The sequence below is a fragment of the Quercus suber genome, unplaced genomic scaffold, assembly GCF_002906115.3.
Source record: "Quercus suber isolate HL8 unplaced genomic scaffold, Cork oak 2.0 scaffold_528, whole genome shotgun sequence".
NCBI classification, from domain to species: Eukaryota; Viridiplantae; Streptophyta; class Magnoliopsida; order Fagales; family Fagaceae; genus Quercus; species Quercus suber.
Window position 1 is genome coordinate 424,030 of NW_027069977.1, and position 26,655 is coordinate 450,684.

At 33.8% G+C, this 26,655-nt stretch overlaps 1 protein-coding gene, 1 long non-coding RNA gene and 1 pseudogene across 4 annotated transcripts; all 3 read left to right on the forward strand.

Annotated features, from left to right (window-relative positions):
- The first annotated feature begins 1,745 nt into the window (after positions 1-1,745).
- LOC112033280 (uncharacterized) lies at positions 1,746-4,779 on the forward strand. 2 transcript variants are annotated; one of them, XM_065763860.1, is made up of 2 exons: positions 1,746-1,830; positions 3,107-4,779. In XM_065763860.1, exon 2 carries the CDS (start codon positions 3,110-3,112, stop codon positions 4,607-4,609), a length of 1,500 nt encoding a protein of 499 aa, XP_065619932.1. In that variant the 5' UTR covers positions 1,746-1,830; positions 3,107-3,109; the 3' UTR covers positions 4,610-4,779. The 2 variants fall into 2 exon arrangements, with proteins under 2 accessions (XP_065619932.1, XP_065619931.1); XM_065763859.1 differs by lacking the exon at positions 1,746-1,830 and adding an exon at positions 2,669-2,929.
- Positions 4,780-6,414: 1,635 nt separating this feature from the next.
- On the forward strand, positions 6,415-10,287 carry LOC112033279 (probable inactive purple acid phosphatase 1; annotated as a pseudogene).
- Positions 10,288-20,708: 10,421 nt separating this feature from the next.
- LOC112033274 (uncharacterized) lies at positions 20,709-26,026 on the forward strand. Of its 2 annotated transcripts, none has more exons than XR_010625103.1 (5): positions 20,709-20,809; positions 21,050-21,159; positions 22,135-22,213; positions 22,299-22,439; positions 25,398-26,026. It is a non-coding gene; the product is annotated as an uncharacterized LOC112033274 (long non-coding RNA). The 2 variants fall into 2 exon arrangements; XR_010625104.1 differs by lacking the exon at positions 20,709-20,809 and adding an exon at positions 20,822-20,902.
- The last annotated feature ends 629 nt before the right edge of the window (positions 26,027-26,655 follow it).

The window sequence follows — 26,655 nt, forward strand, 5'->3', positions numbered from 1 at the left end:
CAAATTTATAAGTCATCTATATATATATATATATATATTTTAATATTAATAGGTAAAACTTAGAGAAAGTTGAATTAGAATTTGAAATTATAATCCAATTTTGCCCATGTTTAAATTTATACAAATTTATAAGTTATCTATATATATATATATATATTTTTTAATATTAATAGGTAAAACTTAGAGAAAGTTGAATTAGAATTTGAAATTATAATCCAATTTTGCACATGTTTAAATTTATGTAGGGACTATACCATAATTATCGACTTAAGCGTGTGCTATGTGTCTGCTTAAGTAATTAAGTTTTTAAATCTTTGTATCAAGTGAGTTAATGAGTGCAAAATACTAAGAATCTAATATTAATTAACTATAAAATTAAAAAAAAAAAAAACAATTACATATACTCAATAAAAATCACCACATGTTCCTCAAAAAATAAATAAAAAAAAAATCACTACACATTCTATCTTATTAAAAATTAGAAAAAAAAAATGATCATAAGTAGTATTAAATTTAGGCAAGAATTTTTATATGTGACTAATAATATTAACTTTAAAAAAATAATTTGACTAATTATCTATATGTTATAATAAAAATTGTGTTTAATTTTAAATGTATCTATACGTATGCATGAATACATGTGTTGCATGTTTAAAAAATATATATATATATTTGACTAATTATCTATATGTTATAATAAAAATTGTGTTTAATTTTAAATGTATCTATACGTATGCATGAATGTATGTGTTGCATGTTTAAAAAAAAAAAAAAAAAATTTGACTAATTATCTATATGTTATAATAAAAATTGTGTTTAATTTTAAATGTATCTATACGTATGCATGAATGCATGTGTTGCATGTTTTAAAAAAATATATATATTTGACTAATTATTTATATTTTTATAATAAAAATTTTGTTTAATTTTAAATGTATCCATGCATTTGCATAGAGTTACATGCTAGTTAATATAAAAGATAACAAAATAAATTCAATTAATTAAGTCATATGAATAAAGCTAGGGACACAATATATTCACAACAGGTGGTAAATTGTTAATAGTTGGTAAAAAAAATGATATCTTTGATGGCTCAAATTAGAACCACTAACAGATTATCATCTAAGTTTTAATATAGTTACACATATAATTAATAAAATATAATACAATATATGATGCTTCTTTTGGGTGTTGAATACATTACATAATTAGGATTGATCTATCGTCATCAAATTACTATTTTATCGCCAAAAGGTGTGCATCCCAACTAGCACATCTTGATGTTTTCAAAGAATATATCTAAGGAACAAAAAGATGGAGTTCATGCATGTGTGTATAACCTAGATAGAGATGCATAAAGAAATATAATAAATGAATAAGAAATAAATTGATTGTATGGACATGTTTACAAAAAAAAGAAGAGGAAATGTTAGTATGAAGTCTAGATATAATAATAATAATAATAATAATAATAATAATAATAAAAGGATAAGAGAAAATGAGAAAGATAAGTATAAAAATTTGAACAAGTAAGCATCAAATTCCTTGCCCAATTTCTTCTCATGTTCTTTCTTTTGTGTTGGTGAATGTTAAGAGAAAATGAGAAAGATAAGTATAAACATTTGAACAAGTAAGCATCAAATTCCTTGCCCAATTTCTTCTCATGTTCTTTCCCTTGTGTTGGTGAATGTCCAAAGGCATAAGAAGCCTATATATAGAAGAACTTATGGATGACCTCCACATGAACATATATTTGATGAAATTGATATTGAGACTAACTTGGAAGCTTTCCTTGGTACATTTTGAAGTCAATATTGGATTATTCTTATAGTAAGTAATGATGGTTGTTTTTGCAAATTTATTTATATGCATGTGTGTTTTTCTAATTACTTTATATAAATAATATGTTGATTTGATTGCTTAAATTTTGTTGTATAGACGATTTGATTGCTTAAATTTTGTTGTATAGATGTTAAATAAAGTAAAATTTTTGGCTTATTTAGTTATTTAGTACTTGAATTAACATTATATTTTTATGAGATATATATTGTGGGGGCATTTTTTGTTTCAAAGGAAACGCATGAGAACTCCTTTAGGCAAATTTTTGCTTTTGTCCCACATTGGAAGGGTTTCCTTCCTCTTAGCACCTTAATATTTAAAACTTTTCTATACCTTTTACAATGCAAAAATGAAATAAAAATTAACAATAAAATAAAATAAAATTTAGGGAAACTAAATTACAAGTTATGTTTATTAACTGACAAAATATGCCACCAGTCGGTACAGCCCCAATTTGACAAACACCCCAAGGCCCCAATGTTTATTATTTTTAATTACTTCTTTCGAGTCCAACAACTTTACTTATAAGACCCAAATCAAACACTTGATGTGTGTGTGAGTGCAACACTCACTTGACTCATGCCTCCAAAACTTCAAAAAAAGATGTTCTTACAGTCAAATATTTGACAGAAGGTCGCTAATAAAATCTAATTCCATTTGTAACGTAAAGAACAACTTATATATTGTGCCTACTGCCTACCAAATATTCATTGAAAATTCATAATATTTTTTTAATACTCATTTGAAAAAATTATTATCTATCTCAATATTTAAAACTTTTCAACATTGTTTTCCACGTTTTACATTGAAAAAAAAAAAAAAAATCCAACAACTTTACTTTTACAAGACCCAAATCAAACACCTGATGTGCGTGCAAGTGCAACACTCACTCACTTGAACCCAAATGCTGAGAGCATCCACCTCCGAATGAACCCAAATGTCTCCTATCTTTCTTAAAATCCCAGAATCCTCACCTCTAATCTCACAAGCTGACATTAAAAATTGGATTTCCAAATCAAAATTGAGCAAGCCCAGCCAGCGAGAGCATTAGCGTCTAAGCTTAGTGGAGAAGTGCCAGATTGTCTATTTGGTATTGGTCTTTACTCTTTATACAACAAAACTTTACTAATTGTTCCCTGTGACTTGATGATAATTAATCAGAAAACAAATGCTACCAGCCTTCAATCAAACATCTCATGTGCATCTCTCTCTTTCTCAGTTTGTTTTGCACTGTCATTATTTTCTAACCAAATTTGATGTTGTCCAGACGATGGAGCTTCAACATTGGCGGCATTTGCAGCATCCGTTGGTCTTTAATGAAGACGAGAGAAGTGGAGATGATTGTTGGGGGTGCCTGGAACCAGTATTTGGTCCTAGCTACAGTTGTAAAGAATGCAGAGGGCAGTGCATTCATCATAAATCATGTGCAGAACTACCCCTTGGGTTGCACCATCCCTCACACCCAAATCATCCTCTTATTCTCTTCGACCCATATACACATAACCAAAAAGATCGTGAGAAATTTAGCAAATGCGACGTCTGCGGAGAAAAGAGTTGGGAATACAGTTATTGTTGTTACCGTTGCAACTTCAACATTCACATCAGATGTTCTTCTTTATCACTCACCATCCAAACTGAAGTCCATGACCACCAATTGACCCGCAGCATTTGGAAGCTGATGAAGTTCACTTGCGACTTCTGTGGCAAAGATGGCAATCTGCCCTATTGTTGTGCCCAATGCGATTTCGCTATACATTCACGTTGTGCTGCTTGCCCACGCAGACTGAAAGTTTACCGTCACAACCACCCTCTCCACCTCACCCCTTCTCTTGAAGTCCATCAATCCGACTCTCCAATTTGCCGACTCTGTGTTCGAAAAGTGGATACACTCTGCCTTTACTATTGCTCAAGATGCGATTTTGCTGCCCACCTCTATTGTGCTATACTCCCCCATAATAGGGAGTACATAAATTTGGAGGAACTTAAAGAGGAGCAGTCCACCGAGTCAAAATCTGAAGATCCAGAGCTCCATCAATCCTTTGACACAGAAATTTGCAAAGTCAAAAAAACCACTATGGGGGAGGACGGAACTCAAATAGCCACAGAAATCAAACACTTCAGTCACGAGCATGATTTGAAGCTTACTGATGAGATTCCGAATAACACAAAATGCAACGGGTGCATACAATCCATTCTCTCTCCATTTTACAGTTGTACCCTGTGTAGCTTCTTTCTTCATAAATCTTGTTCTAAATTACCCAAAATAAAACGATACACACTTCATCCACACCCTCTCACCCTTAGTTATCAGCAAGCTTCTTTTTGCTGTTACGCCTGTGGCCAGACGTGCAATGGCTTAATATACAAATGTCAAAAAAGCGGCGTAGTTTACAATGTTCAATGTATTTTATTATCAGACACCCTTACTCATGCCTCTCATGAGCATCGTCTTTACCTCTCCAACACAAACATTAGGCAACAGTGTAGTAGTTGTAATTTTGAAGAATATTTTGTATGCCGTTGTTCCACTTGTGAATTTGTTCTAGACTTTAAATGTGCTACACTACCACAAACCGCATGGTACAACCAACATGAACATCCCTTCAACCTCTACTATACTCCTGAAGATGGATCCGGTGAATATTATTGTGAAATCTGTGAAGAAGAACGAGATCCCAAGCAATGGTTCTACTACTGTGCAGAGTGCAGCTTTCCCGCTCATCGTGACTGTATTCTTGGGAAAAATCCAAATGTCAAGCAACACATATAATGGCCGCTAGTTGGGAGGTGCTACACAGTAATTTGACTTTCACCCACACACAATGTACTTTCATTGAAGAAATAAAGACCAATGACAATGTTAAAAGTGATCTATCAATGTGCCTAGTGTAATTTCAACATTCACAATAATTGTTTATAGAAAGACCAATGTTGTTTTAATTTTTATTTGTATATTTTTCATTTGGGTTGAGCCTTTAATTCTTTATTTTTTAATCTATTGTATTATTATGGTTGTCTATTGGTGTAGTTTTGGGGAACTTTGTTTTTAGGACAAAGCTTATTAGGCATTTTATTGGTTTGTGGCTAAAAAGTGTAATATGTGGACATCATGTACATGGGTTCCACAGCCCTGCTTGTTAATGAATTATACTTTTTTTTTTTTAAAGGACTTGAACAGGAAAATCACGATGTCCACAGACATTCACTGCTTGTGTTTTTTGGCTTCTAAGATTCTGTTTTCGTTCTATTTTAACCTATCCATAGGATCTCCTGCCAGTTAAGAGGAGCCTTACATTTATAGAACAAAATAATTTTGTTTCTAAGGTTCTTGACCTTTTTACTACCACAAGGATAGTGTTCCAGCATGTGGGAATGAGGTATTTGAGAATGGGAGGTGATGATGATAGTAATAGTGCTAGAACTAATAATGTTAACAGTGAAGTCTAGAAAATATTGTGGAAAGTTAAAATTTCTGCAAAGTTTCACTTTTTATCTGGAAAATACTGCATGATGCTATACTAGTTAAGGCAGTCTTATTAGATAGAAAGCTTAGCTGTGATGTTGCTTGTAAAGTCAGACTTCATAACAGAAGGTAGGCCCATCAAGGATTGACAAATTATTTCAATCCCAGATGGAATTTGGAAGAGAGATACCAAATGGAGTGGCGCACTTTTGTTGCAAAGTCTAGAGAAGGAAGAAGACTCTTTGTTGGATGTTTTAACAACACATGCTTCAGCAGGATGGTGGCAGATCTAATACTACATGAAAAGCAAATTTTCAAAACTTAAATATGGCACTCGATTTTCAAATAATGACTCTTGATATCAGGTCCATTACTAGATGATTTGGATAATGGCTCTCAAAAAAGATCGAGGGTTTAATTTGGGAATTAAGTTTCTATAATATCTACACGTATTTACACCACTCCTTTCTCTACTAGCATATATTTGAGGTTAAAGTGTTCTTAGAATCTGTGTTAAAACCATGCAGCATCTCATGTTCAATAAACTTACTTGTGAGTTGGGTATGTTAATTATTACAACATTTAGCTTGGTACTTTGAAAGATATTATGATATCCTGTCCTAATCCCTGTAGATTGTGTCTTTTGAGTGTGGTACATCTTCTAAATTAATTTTGATTATTTTTACTCCGTGTTTGATACTTAGTTAGTCACCAAATAATGTATTTGTTTAGAGGTATTCTCTTCTTCTTATGCTTCATTAGTTCTATTCTTATTGTTAAATTGTTATTTATCATTTCTTGGTATGTAATTTAATTAATTTCAAAATGGGAATGGAGCTTTAGAACATTCTTGTTTTTCTACCTTTCTCTTTATCTGTTTAATATATTTCACTTAGTTATAATAATGCATTTACGAGTGCGTTTAATTTTCTCAAGACGATCAAGTTAATGGCTTGTATTCTACACCATCTATCTGTACTAGGCAAAAAAATGCAGCAAATGAATTATGGCCAGTAAAAACTGATGATTATTTCCCATAAAATTGGTAGTAACTTTAGCATTTTTTTTATCCAAGACCTCTGCATTTGATTGTATTAACAATTTATTTATTTGTTTATCAATTTTTCATAACAGCCAAAGCTGGTGGCAGTGTCAAACATGGTAGCTTTTGTAAATCCAAATGCTCCAGTCTATCCACGCCTGGCACAAGGAAAAGTTGGGAATGAAGTAAGTTCAATATCTGTATTGATTTTTATCTCAAAGCTTTAACTTTCTATAAACTGAATGACAAGGTCCTCTTCTTGTCTGTGTATGGAACTACAACGCAGCAAACTTTTCTTGCTATACCTGTATTTCTTTCCATTACATAGCTATACATTTGTTCACAAACTGTTACACTAGGTCTTAATATTAATATTTTTTAGTGGGGAGTGGGGCATGGCTTACAAGTTACAACATCTCAAGGAAATAATGTATAATGTTCACATGATCTTCAGATGACTGTAACATGGACAAGTGGATATGGAATTGATGAAGCAGAGCCTTTTGTAGAATGGGGTCCAAAAGGAGGAGCCCAAGTGAGATCCCCTACTGGTGCGTAATTTCATTTTTACCTTTAAATTTTATCTTTTCATATAGATCTATTGGTTTTTTGAAAGAGAATAACCTTGGGTAGGCAAACCACTGTAATCTTGGTAATGGAATTCCAGAAACTTGATTTGTAATAGGAACTCAATGACATCAGTGTACACTGGAGTCTGATACATCACAGATTTAGTCATAAAAAGAAAGAAAATTTAAAGTAGAAGTAAATTTAATTCCTGCAAGGAAATTTCTGTTATGGATCTCTTGTAATATTACTTTTTTTTTTTTCATATGTTAAAATCTCCCAGACTTTTCCTCCTCATTATTTTTGGAAAATAGATGAATTTATCTTAGCCATTTATCCATACAGCTGCACCAGCGAGGACAGTAGGATGGCGTAACCCTGGATACATACACACCAGTTTTTTGAAGGAGTTGTGGCCCAACAAAGAGTATGTTATAATTTATTTGCTCATATTATGTTGTTTCTGGTTGTGGCATATGTTCTGGTTACTTTCTGGGAAGCACCGCAAAAGCTAGGAGGCGGGAAAAACAACCATAAAGTGAAATTTTTAATAGGCTAATTAGAACTGAACTTTGTATCTTTCTATCTTTCCATTGTGAATTAGCCCAATGAGTTTTATGTATGGTCTCTTACAAAGTATTTTGATCCCAAATGTTAACAATTTTAACTACGTGGATTCAATTGTAATAGAATGAACCTTGAATTATTGGACTTGCAGGTGCTAAAATTTTAGCCCTCTTCTGTTTGATTTGCATGCTACTTTAACTTCCGATTCTTCTTATTGATTATTCAGGTATACATACAAGCTGGGGCATAGTTTTTTTAATGGTACATTTATTTGGAGTCAAGAATACTGGTTTAGAGCGTCTCCTTATCTTGGTCAAAATTCTTTGCAACATGTGATCATATTTGGAGACATGGGAAAGGTGTGAACTCTTTTTCTTTTTTTTTTGAGAATCAGAAAGGTGTGAACTCTCTTGGAAGACTGTATGTGCATATGAATAAAGCCCATTTCCCCATTTATAATGACTAGGGACTTCAATACCATCTGATGTATGCATGTTGTTGCAGTGGTTATTAAGTGTAGCATTTTCTTGTGTATGTAAGGACATGTAAATAGATTAATGAAATTGTCTGACATAATATTTAATCCCCCTTCCTTAACCTCTAAAATTCAAAACTATATTTTACTTTTGTTAACATTTACAAATGTCACATTGCATAAAGGACTATTCATTTATACATTTTCCCTCTTAAGGATGTGTGGCTGCGGGTTTCAATTTAACTGAATATCAATTACCAGTCTTTTTTGGCCTTTTTCATCTTTTAGCATACTGTATATCCAAATTGTACTTGGATGCAATCTCACAAGATTTTTGTTTAATTGTCCACCTTCCAGGGCGAAGCTGATGGTTCCTTTGAATTTGAAGATTTCCAGCCTGCATCTCTGAACACTACTAAGCAGCTTATTGAAGACTTAAATGACATTGATATAGTCTTCCATATTGGAGATATAGTCTATGCTATGGGTTATATTGCACAGTGGGACCAGTTCATTGCACAGATTGAGCCAATTGCGTCAACTAAGCCTTACATGATTGGAAGGTTTGTCATAATATGCATAAATAGCTCATTAAGCATGTAGATATCTTCTGATTTTTCTTATGTGCCATCATTTAATGTCTTTGCAGTGGTAACCATGAGTGTGACTGGCCAGGAACTGGATCCTTCTACCAGAACATGGATTCAGGAGGAGAGTGTGGTGTGTTAGCCGAGAACAAGTTTTATGTCCCTGCTGAGAACAGGGCTAATTTCTGGTATGGAAGTAAATTAAGTAATACGCAGATATAAAGAACTTTGTAGCAATTGTTTGCTTTATTCACCTGTCATATTCACTATTAGCCATAGATGTTGCTCATTTAGTTCATGCCTTTGACATCTATGTTGTGTGATAGTATTGTTAGGACCCCAACTGCATGAATTATGTTCCAACACAGCTAGAAATTCTCTAAAACATTCTTTTAATTTTGCCTCCCAAAAAAAAAACATATGCGTCTTCACAACTCAAAATCACTCTTCAAAAATTCTGAAATTACTCCCAAACCCACTATTAATGTGGGTTTCTCCAATTTTTTGCTGTAAAAAACCAACTGCCAAATTGGTTCCATGTAAAAAAATTTAAAAATTTACTTGTTTCCAGATGTGCCAAGAGCTAGTCTTGAAGTTTATTACTTTCTCTTTCCAGGTACTCCACTGACTATGTCATGTTCCAATTCTGCCTAGCTCACACTGAACTTAATTGGAGAGGGAGATCAGAGCAATACAAGTTCATTGAGAACTGCCTCGCATCAGTCGACCGACAAAGACAACCATGGCTAATCTTTCTTGCACAGAGTACTAGGTTATTCTTCTGTGGACTTTTATGTGGAAGAAGGGTCATTTGAGGAACCAATGGGAAGAGAGGACCTCAAGAACCTTTGGCAGAAGAACAAAGTAGACATTGCCCTCTATGGCCATGTGCACAATTATGAAAGATCATGCCCGGTCTACAAGGTAAAGCTGTACCATAGTCATTTCTTCCTACCTTTTGCACTGCATAGATTCGGTACCACCACAGACATTGCAATTTCTTAACCAACAATTTAATTGTTAAAATAATGGTTAAGTAATAAAACCCACTCTTTACTATCAGTTAAAACTTTTTGGATAAGTATTAGTTTATCTTGGTATTAGATTAGGTGATTTTAAGTTTGAACCATGCCTCCACTTTACCTCCCATTCAAAAGTTAAAAATTTCACGTGTTGGATTCACTTTTTGAGGGGTAGTCTAAGCCTCATTAGGGATAACATAGAATAGTAGTTAAGTGATTAATTAAATTCACTCTTTTCTATCAACTTAAGCTTTTAGGACTAGTGGTAATTTATATATTTTTTCTTCTTGCTGCAGAATATCTGCACCAGTCAAGAGAAGCACAACTATATAGGCCCCTTGAAGGGAACGATTCATGTGATTGCTGGAGGAGGAGGAGCAAGCCTTCATGAATTTGCTCCCATCAATACCACGTAGAGTATATATAAAGACTATGATAACGAATTCGTCAAACTTACTGCATTTGATCATTCATACCTTTTGTTTGAATACAAGAAGGGCAGGGATGGAAAAGTGTATGACTCTTTCACAATCTCTCGGGGTCATTGGTACATCTTGACCTGGATTGTTGATAGTTGTCCAGAAATTACACTAGCACAGTAGTATCTTTTTTTTCTTTTTTTTTACAAGCACAGTAGTATCTTGGTACAGATAAAAGGGAAATTTTTGTTGATGAGTACTAAGTGATATTTGTAAATAAAGATTCATTAATGTTGTGTGTGCTAATAGTTCCTCATCATGTTCTGCTGCTTTAATATTTATTATTCTGATTAATCAAGTCTAAGAAACTGAGCCTTTTATCTTGTATTTATTGTTGCTACGCTCTTGTTCAGTCACATTACCGTAGTATTTCTGTTCACTTCAATACACTTTAACATTTCTGTCCAGTTTGGTCCAATTTGGTCAACTCCAATCCACTTTAGTATTTCTATCCATTTCAGTCCAACTTGGTTACTTCAGTCCACTTTAGTCTATTCCAATTGTAAGATCTATTAATAAAAATCTAAATGAGTTAATTTAATTATTTTGTCCAAATCTACTAGTACATGAAGTCATTTAAACATTTTTAAATTAATATTAATCAAACAATAAGATCTTTTAAATAATGCATCATATGAATGTTTTCATTTAAATCTTTAATATAAAAAGAACATTTAAATGACACTGTTTACTAACTAAAAAATTTACAAAGAAACAAGATTGATTAGTTTCACATTAACAACATATTAAACAAATTCCTAATTTTTTTTTTTTTTTTTAGTGATACCTTAGTTCTACAAATTTTACTACATATAAGTCTTACAAATTATATAATATCTAAAGGCTAAAGCTAATATTTATTTTTCTACTTTGTTTGAGGCATACAACGTGACATTTGGTTCATTAAGTCCATTTAATCTATTTTGGTCCACTTCGGTCATATTCGGTCTAATAGGTCATTTCAGTCACTTAGGTCATTTGGTCCATTCAAGTCCATTTTGGACTAATTGGCCTAAAAAATACAAATAAAATAGGCATAAGAGATATGGACCCTAAAAAAGCAATAAAATAATAAATATTCAAAAAAATTACCTTAAAATTCAAGTTTAATAATATAGACATTATATTTATATTTGGAAAGGAAAAAAAAATACTAGATTGCTCTTGGGGTTGGAGGAAATTGTTGAAAATGAGAAATATTTTTCTAGACCAATGCAAGCATATTGTGGGAGATGGAACAAAAATTCACTTGGCATGATTTTTGATATCGAGATGGGCCTCTTTTTTCCTAAGTACATATTTAAGATAGTCAATAATGATGCAAATATCAAGTTATTTTCTTATATTCATGAAGGTCATTGGCATTGGCCACTAGGCAGGTATGAGTATCTAGTATCCATTTAATCCAAGTTGTGTGAGATGAAGTTGAGGGGTAGGATTCTCTCTCTTGTTTACGTTCTAGAACAGGTAAATTGTCTTGTAAAATTACTTGGGAGGAGATTAGAACTAAATGTCCCACAGTAGAGTGGATCCAATTTATTTTGGTCTGTCCAACTGTCCCTTCAATTTCCAGGCATTCTCCAATGAGGAACTGGCTTTCAAAAAGGATAGATTGATACCTAGAGATTATGAAGATTATACTTCATGCATGTTTTGCATAAATTGTATTGAAATCTGAGATCATATCTTTTTTTAGTGTTCATTACAAAAGAATTTGGATGGAAGTACCAAGTTATTTCTTCATTAGTGAACCTTACTGCAAGTGGGATGAAATGCTCATCAGGGAGTTAATTCCTTGAGGAGGAAGTATTTCAAATCCACTCTATGCGGATTGGTCTGAGCTGCGTCTATCAAAATATATAGCTTCAAAGAAACACCAAGATTTACTGTGTCCAGATTAAGTCTGAAGAAGGGATCCACCACTCTATTTGTTGGACATTAAATCCAATATGGAATTCTGCTGCAGAGTAAAGAAATATGTCAAGAACAGAGTTCTTTGCATGAGTTAGGCGGATATCTCAATCTGTTTTCAAGAATTGAGTTGTAGTTGTGGTGTTTAGGCACTTAATGTAGTGTACTTGCTTTGTACCTTTTTTTGCCCCTAGCAAGGCTTGGTTGTGTTACTGTTGTAGTTGCAGACTTCTGCTTGTTCACAGAACTGTCTTGAGTCTTGAGTTCTAATAATATCACCCATTCAACTGAACAAAATTCAAGAAAAAGGTCTCAACAAGGAATATAAAGATTCTTCCAATTGGAGAGGAACCAAGCCTCACACACCATAGAGTGAAGTGCCTTTCTTTAGCTATATCTATCAATGGATGAACATCATTTGTGCAACCAAGTTATAGCCAACTTCAGAGTGATACACTGCACTGCAATATGCTATTTTTTTTGCTATAACAAAATGCTATTCATAAGCATCATGTGTGACTTTTTTATATACTGATGCCTTGGATGAAATTCGTTCCAAGGTTTTTTTTTTTTTTTTTTTTGGGGGGGGGATATAATAAGCAACTGATCTTAATATTAGGAATTTGGCTCAGTCATTTGCAGCAAGCATGCGACATTCACATTGTAATGGCATGGTAAAAGTAAAGTTATAATGAACACTTTGCAGGTGTCCTAATCAGTCCAAGAGTCCAGGCCTCAAATCATTTGACTATATCATGAAATCTTACAGGCATTTACAGATTTACCATGTTGCTAACAAGTTCAACTAACACCAACAAGTATACGTGTGAAGTTCTTTCCATGCCATAAGGATAGATTTCAAAGCCAAACTGGGTAGAACATTTGGTCATGCTTGAAAGAAGCCCTGCTCACTCAAATTCCTTCTCAGCATAATACATCCCCGGTTCATATTTCTCTGCTACAGCTGCCATATCTTCCCCCATCAACTGAACTTTATCTTGGATGGTACTGCAGGATTTTCCTCTATGACTTTCTCAAATTCCGGAGGAAAGCCATCTTGGTCCACCGCATTGAAACACTTCCTATTTGAGCTGTGCAAGTGGGACTCAAAAGCAATCTCACTTCTACTTTTTACCCCTTGTTTATACCCTAATATTAATTGTTCACTACTAGAAATCAAATACTTCGAAAGAGTTGAAGTCCTTCTATCTAACCTATGCAAGTTACTCTCAGAATTAGAAGTGAGTTCATAATGTGTCTTGGATGCATATCTTGAAACAACCATGTCAACTCTCCCCACATTCTCTCCACCTACCATATCAATTTCCAAATCAACTGCCTCACAATCATCTATGCTCACGCGGCCATTGTGTGCATGTTCCACAGAAGAAATGACTGGAGGGGGTTCTGCATCTCCCTTGTCAAGAGTATGATTATCTTTTACAGGGTGAAAGACTCCCCAAAATTGGTATTCTGCTTCTAACCTCGCAATAACATCTATAAACACACAATTTTTTTGTCATATTCATCAAGGCAAGGAAAGTCATGTACAAAGAACCATTTGGCTGTAATGTAAATAAACACACAGAACACCAACAACCGCCACATCAACCCTATAGCCAAAATCTTCAATCTGGAAGTCTGCTGGTGCATCATATGTTCACATATCAGGATCCTCATGCATGAAGAAGATATACTGTTTATAGTTTAGAAAAACTAAGAATTCATTTTTATATTGAAATTTCAAACTTACGGTGGCCCCCTCATATAGTATTCATAAATTTCTACGCCCACAATATTTAACATCTGATAGAGGACCAACTAGATTTTTTTATTATTATTATTTTTTTTAACTTTTTGGTACCAATATTCAAGTAAAATGAACTTACAAAATCCACAAGTGCACAATTATGTTAAACCAGGAAAATAAAGTAGTTCATATAGAAAAACTAACAAGGCAAGGCCCAAGTCAGGGAAGTATAAATAAGGACCAATATATAGGGAGACAATTCTAGATTCCAATGCAAGTTATTTCAGTATCAATAAGGATAATCTCAATCAAAAAAATAATCAGAAAAACTAAAAAGGTTGACCTTGTTATGCTCATCAATCAGAAAAGCTTAAGCTACAGTGAAAAGAAATAAGAAAACTGAATGATGTGGAAAAAAGATAACTCACTCTGTGAGTCCACACGCAGCTGTTTTGATGTAAATATCAGCAACTCCACACCATTAAAGGAGCTTCTCATCATTGAATTTTGGACCTCCATCTGCTCAAACAGGGAGGCAACATGCTCTTTGGAACTATAAGTGAATAGAAGACGTATAAAAAACTGCATAACCAGAGGATGCCCTTAAAAGCTGAAGCAGATATAGCCACACAAAAATCAGATGCCAAGACAAACCTCTCAATATTATCATCATGGGAAAAGTATAGAGCAGTGTCACGAAGATCAGGACAATCATTCTGAAAAAGATCTGCCAAAATTTGGGATTGAGGAAGCAACTCAACACTAAGGACTAGAGGCATTTTTCCTGAAAACTAGAGGCTCTACGACTGATGGAGGGTGGAAGTTGAGCCTTGAACCCACCAAGAAAGTTTTTAGGTGTAGAATTAGTAACAAAAAATCCTCCCCTGAAGAAAGAAAAATCTTGCATGACTCACAAATCCAACAGAGAAAAAAGAGGAAATGTTTGCCATGTACATCCTAAGAAACAATCTATTAGACAAAATAATGAAAATATGTTACTTCTAAACATTCTTTTTATGATTGAATCAGTTCCAACATCATGAAAGAATAGATTATATACAAAATAAGAAGAGATTGGTTACTGACTTCCAAGTAGCATGTGAAGTAGGGAAATAATTGCAGTATAGCTTGAATATAGGTAAAATATTCAGCAATTCTCTTTTTCAACATCAGAGTTCTTTTGTTCAGCAACAGCTTGTGACTTACCACCTACAAAATACAGAAACAGCAATAACTAAGAGCAAGTAGGTCACCAAATTGTTATATTGCCTACTACAGTCCCAACTATAAACACAATTTCAATAACACAAAAGCAACAAGCCACAGGTTCAAGTCCCTGAATCAGCCCCCCGCAAAAGTGGGACTTTGTGCACTGGGTACAACTCTTTTTCTATCTTATTAATGCTCTTTTACTAGAAGACTGAGGCAGAAAGTGTTATAATTGAGTTTTTTTAAAAGGCTGTTGAATGGATGGGTACTAGGGGATTCACTCACTTTATACAAGCTTATACAAACTTGCTTGGGCTTCTTTCATTTATCATGTCTGGCTTTAAAGAACTGCAAGAGTTCACAGTGGTCTGATTCACAAAGAGGAGAAGATTATGGGTTAATCAAGAACAATGTTAGAGCTAGAATGGGAGTATGCAATGGGAAAAAAAAAAAAAAAAAAAAAAAAAAAAAACTGAGACCTGCTGTAGCCATGTCAGAGCAATCTATTGTCATGGTTCTCATGGTAATGTCCTTCCCACCAGCTTCTGGCAATACCATCCCACTTGACAAACATGATTTACAAATCCAATCTTCTGGAATATCATGGAGAACAACCGGCATGCAATAACTGAAAATGGAGAGATCAGAATGACAATCTTTGCACCATATTTATCAATTGAAAAGCATATAATTAAAGAGTTAAGGCATGACACGAATCAAAAGAACGAACCATAAACATCCAACCTATTCCATCCAAGTGACCTTACAAAATTTAAGAGTACTACATAGAATGATCATTACAGTTCAAGAGCTAAAAAGTACAAGAACAAGAGATCCATCCAACCAACTTGAACTTATGGTCTAAACACACTGCAGTTGGGTACTAAAAGAACCAACATAAAAGCCTATATGGGAAGAAAACACCACCTGAATTAAGTCTCCTTGCTTCCTACAACAAGGGTAGTTGTGTATGCTTAAAAAATGGTGGAAATAAAAATTATGCATTTCATTTTTCATGTACTGATAGTAATTAGAAGCCATTGATCGGGCACTAAATTAGGAAAATAAAGTGAAATTAATTGCATGGATGAACATGCACATGCGCGCACACAAAGGTGTTGGAGGCCAATAAGAAGTGAAAAACATTTAAAGTACTATCATTTTTATTACCCAAAAAAAAAAAAGTTCCTGACTGACATGACAATAAGCATGATTAGTGTGGCATCAATAACTTTTGTTTTGTGTTTAAAAGTTGACACATAGTTTATACAATTTATGAGGTAATAACTGTAATATCCTAACATCACTCATAAAATATTATCATACCCATGTTCACAACTACAGCAACTGGAGCAAGTAGCTAATGCATTGTCAAAACCAGCATCACCACATATGTCACAAATTTCATCCTGCAAGGTGGAAGAGTAGAACATGAAATTCCAAATACAAGTACCAAAACATTAATGGAATTTAATTAAGTTCAATCAAAATATTCTGGCCAACTTTTGGAATCTATTAATTGAAATAATTTAGTTCCTTTTTGACCAAAATAGGTCCTGGTTGGGAATTATTGGGATGTCTAAGTGCTTTCTGACTTTTGGCACATCCAGAAACCACTTTCGAAAGAAACCAAGGTGACAGAAATTTAAGGAGGGAAAATGGGGACAGGTGGCACAAACCTATGTGGGGCATTTCTAATTTGGGCCCAAAAGCAGCTAAGGAAAATCTGGGCCACTATAGACTGCCCCTGCAGTCCAAAAGGACCGGCACCAACAGCCGCAATAATTATTAAAAAGAAAATTATGATTTACTTGCAAAGGTAATATATTTATATTGCTAAATCAATTATTACAAAATTACTCTACAAAATTTTCATTTATAAACACATTTTACTAGTAGTATTTTCTCTCCTATATAAACACATTTATAAACACGTGCACTATTAGGGATTCAATGTATTATGCATCTATACTTCTCTTTCACATAAAGGTATATTTTATCGTGTATAGACCTGATAAGTGGGTTGTGGGGCTCATGCTAATATGAGAGAAGAATGTACACAAAATGCACTTACTAATTTTCCCTTCAAGACGAAAGTATTTTGTGCATTGTATATATATGCACATTCCTTCTCATATTGTGTGAGTTTTGCACGGTTGTAAAGTTCACCCAATTTGAAGAACGATACACATATCTTATGCTTGACAGGTTCATTGATACTACTACTTGAACTGATGGGGAAGGTCTTTTTAGTATATCATATAAATTGTTTTTAATATTTTTCTTTCTCCTCATGAGAAGTGTCATCAAGGTTGATCTAATACTTTTTTCCCAATTTGATCTTATCTAGGTTATTTATTTATTTTATATAAAGAAATATCTAGTTATTTCCACTATTCATTGTGCATAGATAACATATTAACATCTTCTGTTTTCACCCTCTTACTACAAAAAGTTTATAGCCAATCAGAAAAAGGATTATAGTTTGCAATTTTGCATATGTAGGCAAATTTTGCAATTTCTCTTGCGTCACTGTTAAAGAAGTTAATTAGATTACTTGTATCTAGCTTTCCTAAATTCTGGAAAATAGTTTGTGGAATGTAGAAAAGAGAGGAAACATGGTATGCCACTTGCACTTGCACAAAATGTGGTTTGATGGGTCTAGACCTTTTTGCAGCTCGTATAAATTGCTCATTAGAAGGTAAAATCCCTTAATTACTTAAAATGAACAAGAAGTGTGTGGTTTAAAGTTTGACTATTGAATCCGTTAATAGTTGTTGAATTACAATTTTCATGCTCTTGCTGGACTTGCTTATTCTGTGCTTTAGATGCCCCTCTTAGAATCTTGACCACACCCTGTTTTGTTGGGCTGCATTCAAAAAAGGACCTTCATTCTTTTCTTTTTTGACTTTTAGACTTATGAAATAGGAACTACTTTTTTTTTTTTTAATAAAAAATAAAATAAACAAAGAGGGATTTTGATAGTTTTTGCAATTGGTTGACCCCTTGAATGAAATTTTTGTAGATTTATCCATAAATTTTCTGAAGTTTCCATGTCTAACACTTAGTGTCCATGAGCTATATCTCAACTGGTATTTTATTTTTTCAGGTTTTAATGATTCCTAGACAATGTCCCTGATTTTTATTTGTCTGAAAAATTAACTCTATTCCTTGTAATTTCAGTTAGCAAGAAAAGTGGAGCCTTTAAGTTGAGTGAATCAATTTGAATACAAGAATACAAAAATCCTAGCATATCTACTTAATGCTATCTTTTAGTTACAAACTTCAATAATCGTCTATTTAAACATGCTATCATATCCATTAGTTTAAAAGAAATACTAGTCCCAAATACTTTTAATGTTCCAGATTCTCTTTATTATTCCCAATTAATCAGCAATCAGATAAACCGTAGAAGAAAGCCTAATTTCAAATGCTTTACTATGGAACTAGTGTTACACAATGTATTTCCATTTTTGATTTCGTGCATTCTATCTCTGTTTGATTTGTTTGTATTTGTTTCTAGTACATTTTGTTCATCATCATGAATATGACATACTAGTACTTTTTTTAATGAAGATATCTATTACCTAAAAAAAAAAAAAAACTAGTGTGCAAGAAACCTGGCTTACCTTGCTGGAAAAGGGTTCATACCTGTCTGCATTTCTTCAAGTATTTGCCCCTTAGTCTCTGGTACTAGCTTTGATACAAAAAGAACATTCGATCCTGATATGCTTGAGATTTGAGAATATAAACAAGGTCCCTGAATAAATAAATAATTAAATAAAAAAAAGTGGAGTGAAAAGTTTGCATTAGGCAATAAATTGGACTAAAAAATTTGCACTGGACAGTGGAGAGAGAAAGATGCATCACCAGCTGAGCTCCATTCCTTTAAGAAGTTAAAAACATATGACACAATCCAAGAACTAAACTAGTTTACAAAAGACACAAGGTTTCCGCTGAACCCTTCATGTTTATTAGAAATATCTAGAATAGCAAACTATAATTGAATTTGAACCCATGGTTTAGTGGACTAATTTTTGAAGTTCGCATTGAAGTGTTCAGAGTTCTTGTTGTATATAAAGTTATATACAATGTAGGTTGTTATATATTTAAGATTAAAGAGGGGAGATTTCAAAATGCCATTGAAAGTGCTGCTGAGCCTTGGTTTAAAGAGCTCAACTCTTATTTGATCGGTTGAACTTGTTTTGATCAATCGAGATATGGCTCAATAAGTCGAAGGCTGTATAATATGAGAACCCTGTTCTTTGTTCAATTCCTGGCTTGATGACGAAGGAATACTCGATCGATCGTAAAAACTGTTTTTCTGCGCAGTTTTCTAGCTGGGGATTTTCTGGTTTGTCAAACGGCTAATACTTTCTGAATATTATAGTCAATCAAAGTGACTGTTTTTGAAGGAGGCATAACCCTTCAGCTATAAATAGTGATCTATATTCATTTTTGTAACTACCTTCTTTTACCATTTTTCATAAAAATTCACAAGAATTCTCTCGGTAATACTACTTGAAGAATTCTAAGCTTAGTTGTGTCTAGGAACAAATTTGCAGTAATCCTTTAGTATCATTTGAGTGTGGGCAAATATTGTTTAAGATTAGCAAGGTGATTGTGTCTAAGCCTTTTGTTATCTATCTATTTATTGCTATTCCTTCATTGTATTATATACTTTTCCAGAAGTTTTTGCGCCATAACTGACCTCTGACATTATGAGCCTTGTTTTTCCTGAGTTTTTTTTTGTCCAGTACAATAGAAAGTGTGTTCATAGTCCATATGTCTATTAGTATTGTGTCATGAACCTCTAATAAAATATCAGAATGGCTTGACATGCCGAATATGTTAATGTGGGAATTGTGAGTATTTACAAAAAAATATTAAAAAAAATAAAGGAGTTGTGGATTCTGTTTATGGCAGAATAGGAAAATTGTGGGTGTTAAACTGTTAATTGATTTAATTACTTTCACTTGCTTTATGAAGTGATGTGGTTATCTTGTAGTGGTAATTTAAGTGGTACCAAAATAAAGCAACCAAAGCATGTCCCCACGGTAAAATTACGTTACCAGTATATTACCAACAACCACCAATAACAGAAGCGAACTTCTTCCACTAGTGAAGGTCCTGATCACAACAAGCTTTACATTTCAGGAAATGACACATAAGGTAAAGTAGCAAACAGTATCCAAAAGCATGGAGGCTGAACATATTCTAGAATGAACCTGCAATAAGAATGACAAATTGACAACCCTGTGATGAAGCAACTCGTACACGTCCACACTAAACCTGTATTTGTTAGCATTAGAAAAAGTCAGCCTCGTCAAAACACACCGATAAAAAATTACTGTTAAATCTCAGTTGACTGTTGAAGGGGTTCTGTCTGCATTTCAAAAGTTACTCTAAAATCTCAGTTGATTCCTGAAAAGTATCAGCATTTTCTCCCCTAAAAACGCTAAGGTGCACACTTTTTCTCTTGAGTCAATCTTTGCCTGCAGCTAATGGGCTTAGTGAGGTGTGGGCCTACTGTAATGAGTGAGACTTGGGCTTACGGAAGTATGTTTCGGATTGGTAGGTCTTAAGTAACTGATGAAAATCAGGCCTAAATTCAAATAGAGCAGATTGGGCTTCCTAAACGGGTCGGGTTGACCTGGCCCAAACCTAATCATGTGTGTTTCCTTTGTTTGGTTATTTGTGGGTTTGATTTTGTGATTGGGTTTCGGGTTTGTTAAAACAAGTGGGTTTGTTTGTGGGTTTTGGGTATATGGAAATCTGGTGGCTTTGGTTTAGGTAGATAGGATTTGGGTATAGCTTTGCCCAAGAAGATTTTAGAGATTTGGGTTTTGGGTATATGGAAATCTGGGGTCTCTCTCTCTCTCTCCTCATTCAGCCTAGGTATTCTCTCTCTATCATCTGTATGTATAATGTCGTTGTTTTGATACATCTTCTAGCTCATGTATAATAAATCCAATGTATTAGATTAAAAAGGTTTGTCACACATATAATATCTGATTCTCGGAGATAAAAGAGGAAAATAGTTTTTTTTTTTTTTTTTTAAAACAAAATTTCAGATTGTTTCAATTTTTTATTTGAATTTGTGCTCAAAATTTTGGTTTTTGCCTGTTTGCCTTGTAGAGTATAATATTTTGAAGCTAAAGTGAAAAGAAAATTCCAACACCATGGCGGGGTTCTCAAGTAAGAGAAGGAAAATAAGGCAGCCTGATTCAGAGTTTCCTCTGCTCAAGGTGACACCTTAACATTTTGTTTCTAATTTCTATGCATTTAATCTATAATACTATTGCTACTTCAAAATATTATCTTCAAAGGTTGCACAATTTTTATTTTTATGTGCTTGTTGCTAACATGTGTCAAATTGTCTTTTCTTCAAAAAATTTTAGTGTCACAAGACTCAAAATGACCTGGAGGATTGGATTGGTATTGGTAAATTGCCAAATGAAATACTTGTTTCCATTTTGTCTCTCTTACCTATGAAACAAGCAATTAGAACTAGTGTCCTCGCCCGTAGATGGTGGTATTTGTGGGCTTATAATACTCATATAGAGTTTGATGATCTCAGCGTAAACTATCTATTGTTTTCTCGACCTCGATCGCCCTCTCCCACTCCCTTTGATATGTGTACACCCTTAGAACCTACATACCCACCATTTCTTGTTAAAAGGAGGAGATTTGTTGATTGGGTCAATCAAGTATTGAATTTACATAAGGGCTCGCATGTAGATGAATTCAGACTTGAGTTTTCCATGTATGGTCATTATTTTAAAAGTGATATTGATAGCTGGATAAACTTCGCTTTTTCAAAAGAGAGTTAAAAGGCTTCATTTGATATTCACATGTACATGGTCTTCCACAAACAGGTCATACACTCTTACGCCTCCAATGATTCATAATTACAGACTCGATTCGTTAGTACAACTTCGTCTGTGCTATGTGGAGGTGACTGGAGAAGTTCTCGAATGCTTTTTGTCTATTTGCCCACTTCTTGAATTCTTATCTGTATCAGACTCACATGTGATGAATTTAAAAATTTCCGGACCATCACTCAAGCTAAAGCAATTAGAGATAACTTACTGCACGTTGACAAGTCTTGATATTTATGCTGTGAATCTTATGTCATTTAAATATGTGGGAAACCATGAATGCATTTCTTTGAAGCACACACCCCCGCTTGTTAATGCACATTTTGGTGGGACTTATGCCAGCTATATTATCAAGAGCTTTTTCCAGTTTTAAAGCTATCTGTCTCAGCTAGAGACACTGGTGTTGGGCTTATGGTTTTAGGTCAGTATGTAAAAATTCACTTTTCTGTTCCAAAGTACAAACAAAATAAGATGCTTATCCATTTTGTTGTGATTGAATTTTTCAGAAGTTAACCTGCTTTCCAAAACTGCCCAAATTAAGGAATCTTAAGCAATTGGAATTGGGACTGAATCGCCATGTGTTCTGCTTCCTCCTTTGCACATCCCTACTACGAGCATCTCCTTCATTAAATAGATTTAAAATTAAGGTGAATATTCCTACTTTTGAGAGCTTTAATTGTGGATTTTATGATATTGTTTATTTTTGGGTAAATTTCACTCTTACCACCCTAGATTATTATTGATTTTGCAATCCTCCCCTAAGATAATGATTTGTGCATTTCACAGCCCAGTTTAAAGGAAAAAAAAAAAAAAAAAAGATTAGCAAGTCACCCCTAAAGAAAAAATATGCCTAAATTACCCTTAACTCAAATAGTGGGATGGCAGTTTAGTACACTTGGCATGTCAATTGAAAATAAGAAATTTTATTTTCTTAGATTTCTAATTAAATCTATTAGAATTTTTTTTTCTTTTTTTGGCGCAAATGTCTGATGTGCCATATGCTACCATGTCACCAGTTGTGTCAGGCATAGCTTTTGTATTTTTTTCCCTTGATTTATGGGGTATGTTGATACAATTCTTTGAAATTGGGTGTTAATTGAAAATTTGATTATCTAGGGGAGATTGCAAAAGGGGGTGTGAGGAAGTATGGCTCTTTTGGGGGCAGTTGGGGGGTGGTGGGGGTGGGGAATCTTTGGACATTTATATTCGTAGGGCTGGGAAAAGTCTTCAAGGTTTATTGCTTTTGAAGTGGGAGATGGTACTAGATTTAGTTTTTAGAGTGATTTATGGTGTGTTGAATACAAGAGAAGAACCCTAAACAATTTTAACATCTATGAGTTAAAAGATCTAGAACTGCATTTATCTTTTGCTCCACATGATCCCAAGCGAGCTGTTATCCTAGGGATCTCCCTTAAGGGGCATCAAACCCTACTGAGTGCTGACAATTTTTTTTTTTTTGTCTTACACTACCTAGGGTAGACCATTTCTTCCCATTTTTATAGTTTTTTTTACTGAATTAGCTGTTTTTGTATTGTTGTATGTTATGATTTCAATATGACTTGTGAACAAGGTAGGCCTGTGAACTTTTTGTTAGTTTTGTGTTATCATGTATAATCAAATATAGTATACATGTAATAACTATCTGGATTGATAGTTGGATGTGGGACATATTATTGTGCACTCTGAGTCTCTGACTCACTATTGGATTTGCTGCCCCTCTCTAACCAAGAAACAAACCATACAATATGTTCAAGTAATTTAATTTGAATCCAAACTGACCCTTAGTTCTCAGAAACCCAAGCAAAACCTATTAGGTTGGGTTGCCTGCAATTTGTTGTTGAGGTCCTCGTCTGTGTGTGTTTTAAATTTATAAAGGACTTGCTTTCTTTTCTTTTTGAATGTTAGTTGCATGGTTTCTTACAAACTATTCTCTTTCTTTGAAAAAAGGTTGTGGCATGGGATAATCTCTACACTTAATTTGAACCCCTAAATGGAATAGTTGTATTATTATTTCTAAATTTTCTATAGTTGCCATGAATAATATCACGTGTCCCTATCAAAGCATGACTCTCATGTTAGTTTCCACTTATTAAAACGCCACATTTTGTTCCACTAGATGTAGAGGTATATTTGTGGGTTGAAAAAATTTAGGCTAAGGTGTAATTAATGCAAAGGCGCAATGAAACCATAATCTTACTTGAGAATTTTGTTTTCTTGCTTGTTTGTAAAATTGTGAGATAAATTGATTTCTTGTTTCTCTTTGTACCGGAAAAAAGATGAAACTCTACTTTTTTATGGTTTATTTGTTTCATTTTGCCTTTATTTTATTTTATTTTATTTTATTTGAATGCACCAAACAATCTAGAAACAAGTTATGATTTTGGGGATCCCCATTGAGGACTTTAGAACCTGCTGAGTTTTGATAACTTTATTTTATCTTATAGTGCCTAGGGTAGACTTAACCTTCCCACTTTGATGGCTTTTCCCTTAATTAGCAGGTTATATATTCTTACATAGGTTAACAAGATATATAAATTGTGAAAAAGATAGGCCTATGAACAATTTTTTTTTTATTTAATGTTTGTGTTAGCATGTAATGTATACATGCAATAACGTCCAGTTGATGATTTGGATATGGGTCAAGCACTATCAGCACTCTGACCATATGGTAAGGTTGAACATATTTGGTTTTCTTTCCCTTTATATGGTGGCAGTAACCAGTAGGTTGGCCAGAAAATTCTCTGTTGAACCTATCTCTTCATTGCAATATGAGATTTGCTTTTAAGTGACAATAGAAGATGCTTTTGCTGCACTAAAGAACTGTCCATTTGGAAGGAATGGTGGAAAACTATTTTTTAGTTTTAACTGCCATCCATCTTGCGTAGAATTTGGATTATTGTGGAATGCAAGAATTGAAATGGGAATGTTTTATCCCACTTGCACAGAATGTGGTATGTTGGAGTTAGGCCTTTGCAGCTCATATAAATTGCTCATGTAGTCACTAAAATCCATAAGGAAGTTTCAATTTGAAATCCTTATAAATTTATTATGATGGCTTCTTGTTGTCATAAAACCTCAACAATCTTAATCACTTTCTTTTTATGTTAATTTTTATGCTTGAAAAGAAAATGTATGATGCCAAGTGTTTTTGAATTGAAGCGTATACCATTTTGGATTTGCACCTAAGAGGGATGTGTTAAGACAGGCTTGCAGTTTAGTGTGCGAGGAAATCAAGTACTTTGGTTTCAAAACATAACACTCCCCCAATGGGCCCCCGAGCCCACATGGGGGCCCAATTTTTGTAGGCAAGAAGTGGGCATAAGGCAGCATTGTTGATGCTCTAGCTGGACTTGTTTATTCTGTTTGTATTGCTTTTGATGTGGTAACCTTTTGTTATGTGCTACAGCGATTTCTTTCACTTCTTTGAAATGGGACAGCTAGATGGTTTATTCCCTAATACAAATCACTTCTTCATGTTAGGTTCATATTTTGGAGTGAGAGCACTATTGCCTTTTCTACTTATTATGAGTATTGATGGCTTATATTTTCTCTTTAACTTCCGGTCTTTGAATAACCATGGGGTGCTAACCTTTTTTCTTATGCAGTTCTTTGACTTGGAGAAGCGTACGAAAGATAAAATGGAGATAAAAAAGTCTAAATGTAAACATAAATGCCTAAGGTGGTTAAATTAATTGGCTTTGTTGGGTGTGGAGTTGATTTGGAGATTGCAAGGTACATATTGAGTCATACTTTGTCACTTGAAAAGATAATTATCAATTCCCGCCATCCATTTATAGTGACAACTGAGGATACTGATGAGCATCTAAAGGCAAGAAATCAAGCTACGCAACACCTTGAACATAGATTACCTCCAGGAACACAATTAGTGGTACTCTAAATATGATAAACTTCTGATGGTGAGGCTGGGATGGTGCTTCTGAAGTGCGCTTTGTTTTTTGGTAGCAGCAATGGATTTTGAATCGTATCATGTGTATTATTATGTTATAGAGCTCAGTATTTTTTTTATATATTAGTTGGTTTTTATTTATTGTTATAATATGAGCTTCTTTCTTCTTTCTTCTACTTTTATTTTTTTATTTTTTCTACAATTGGGCAGAGAACAATTTTTGTGTTAAAAGATACTATTTTCCCTAATGGATGTTGAAACCCTTTATCTACCCCAAGGTCCCCATTGTTGAACATTATTCTAGCCATACCTCCCCCATCCCAACAATCATCTTTCTGTTCAAGATTTTTAAATTTGGAATTCTTCTCCCTCTGGTTTGTTCCCTTTATTATAGTAAGACTTATCCCAACCTGTTCTTATATCTATCCCCTTAACTTTTATTTTGGTCATATGTTATGTCAGCAATTTCCATCGAAAAAGTAACAGTAAGGACGAAATCGACACTGCACTGCAAGGTTTGGGACCAAATTTGCACAATTGAAAAATTAGGGATCAAATTGAAATATGGTGTTAAGAATAAAAACAAAATACGTGATTTACCTTAGAAAATATAAAAAATGTAAAAAAAAAAAAAAATTAGTTCTTTTTTTAAATATTTTCCAATAAAGAGTTTCTAAAAATGTTTTTTAAACCAATACCCTTAAGGTATTTCTTAACTTTTGCCAATCTATATATGATCAATCTATATATGAGTGGTTGCAAGCCGCAACTCACCTTCCACAAATCTCTAAGGAATATTTTGACCTTATAACTTTCAGGATGCGGTTCTCTTATTCTATACACCATGTGTAACAGGATTACTTCCCTTTTGCACCTTCTTTCATAAATTAAATCCATTACTTATTAAAAAAAAAAAAAACAAGTTTGTTTCTACATTTAAGAGAACAAAATGCGGC

What these genes read in the sequence shown, in the direction of transcription:
- LOC112033280 (XM_065763860.1), top strand. Translation starts at nt 3,110, where the DNA reads ATGGAGCTTCAACATTGGCGGCATTTGCAGCATCCGTTGGTCTTTAAT.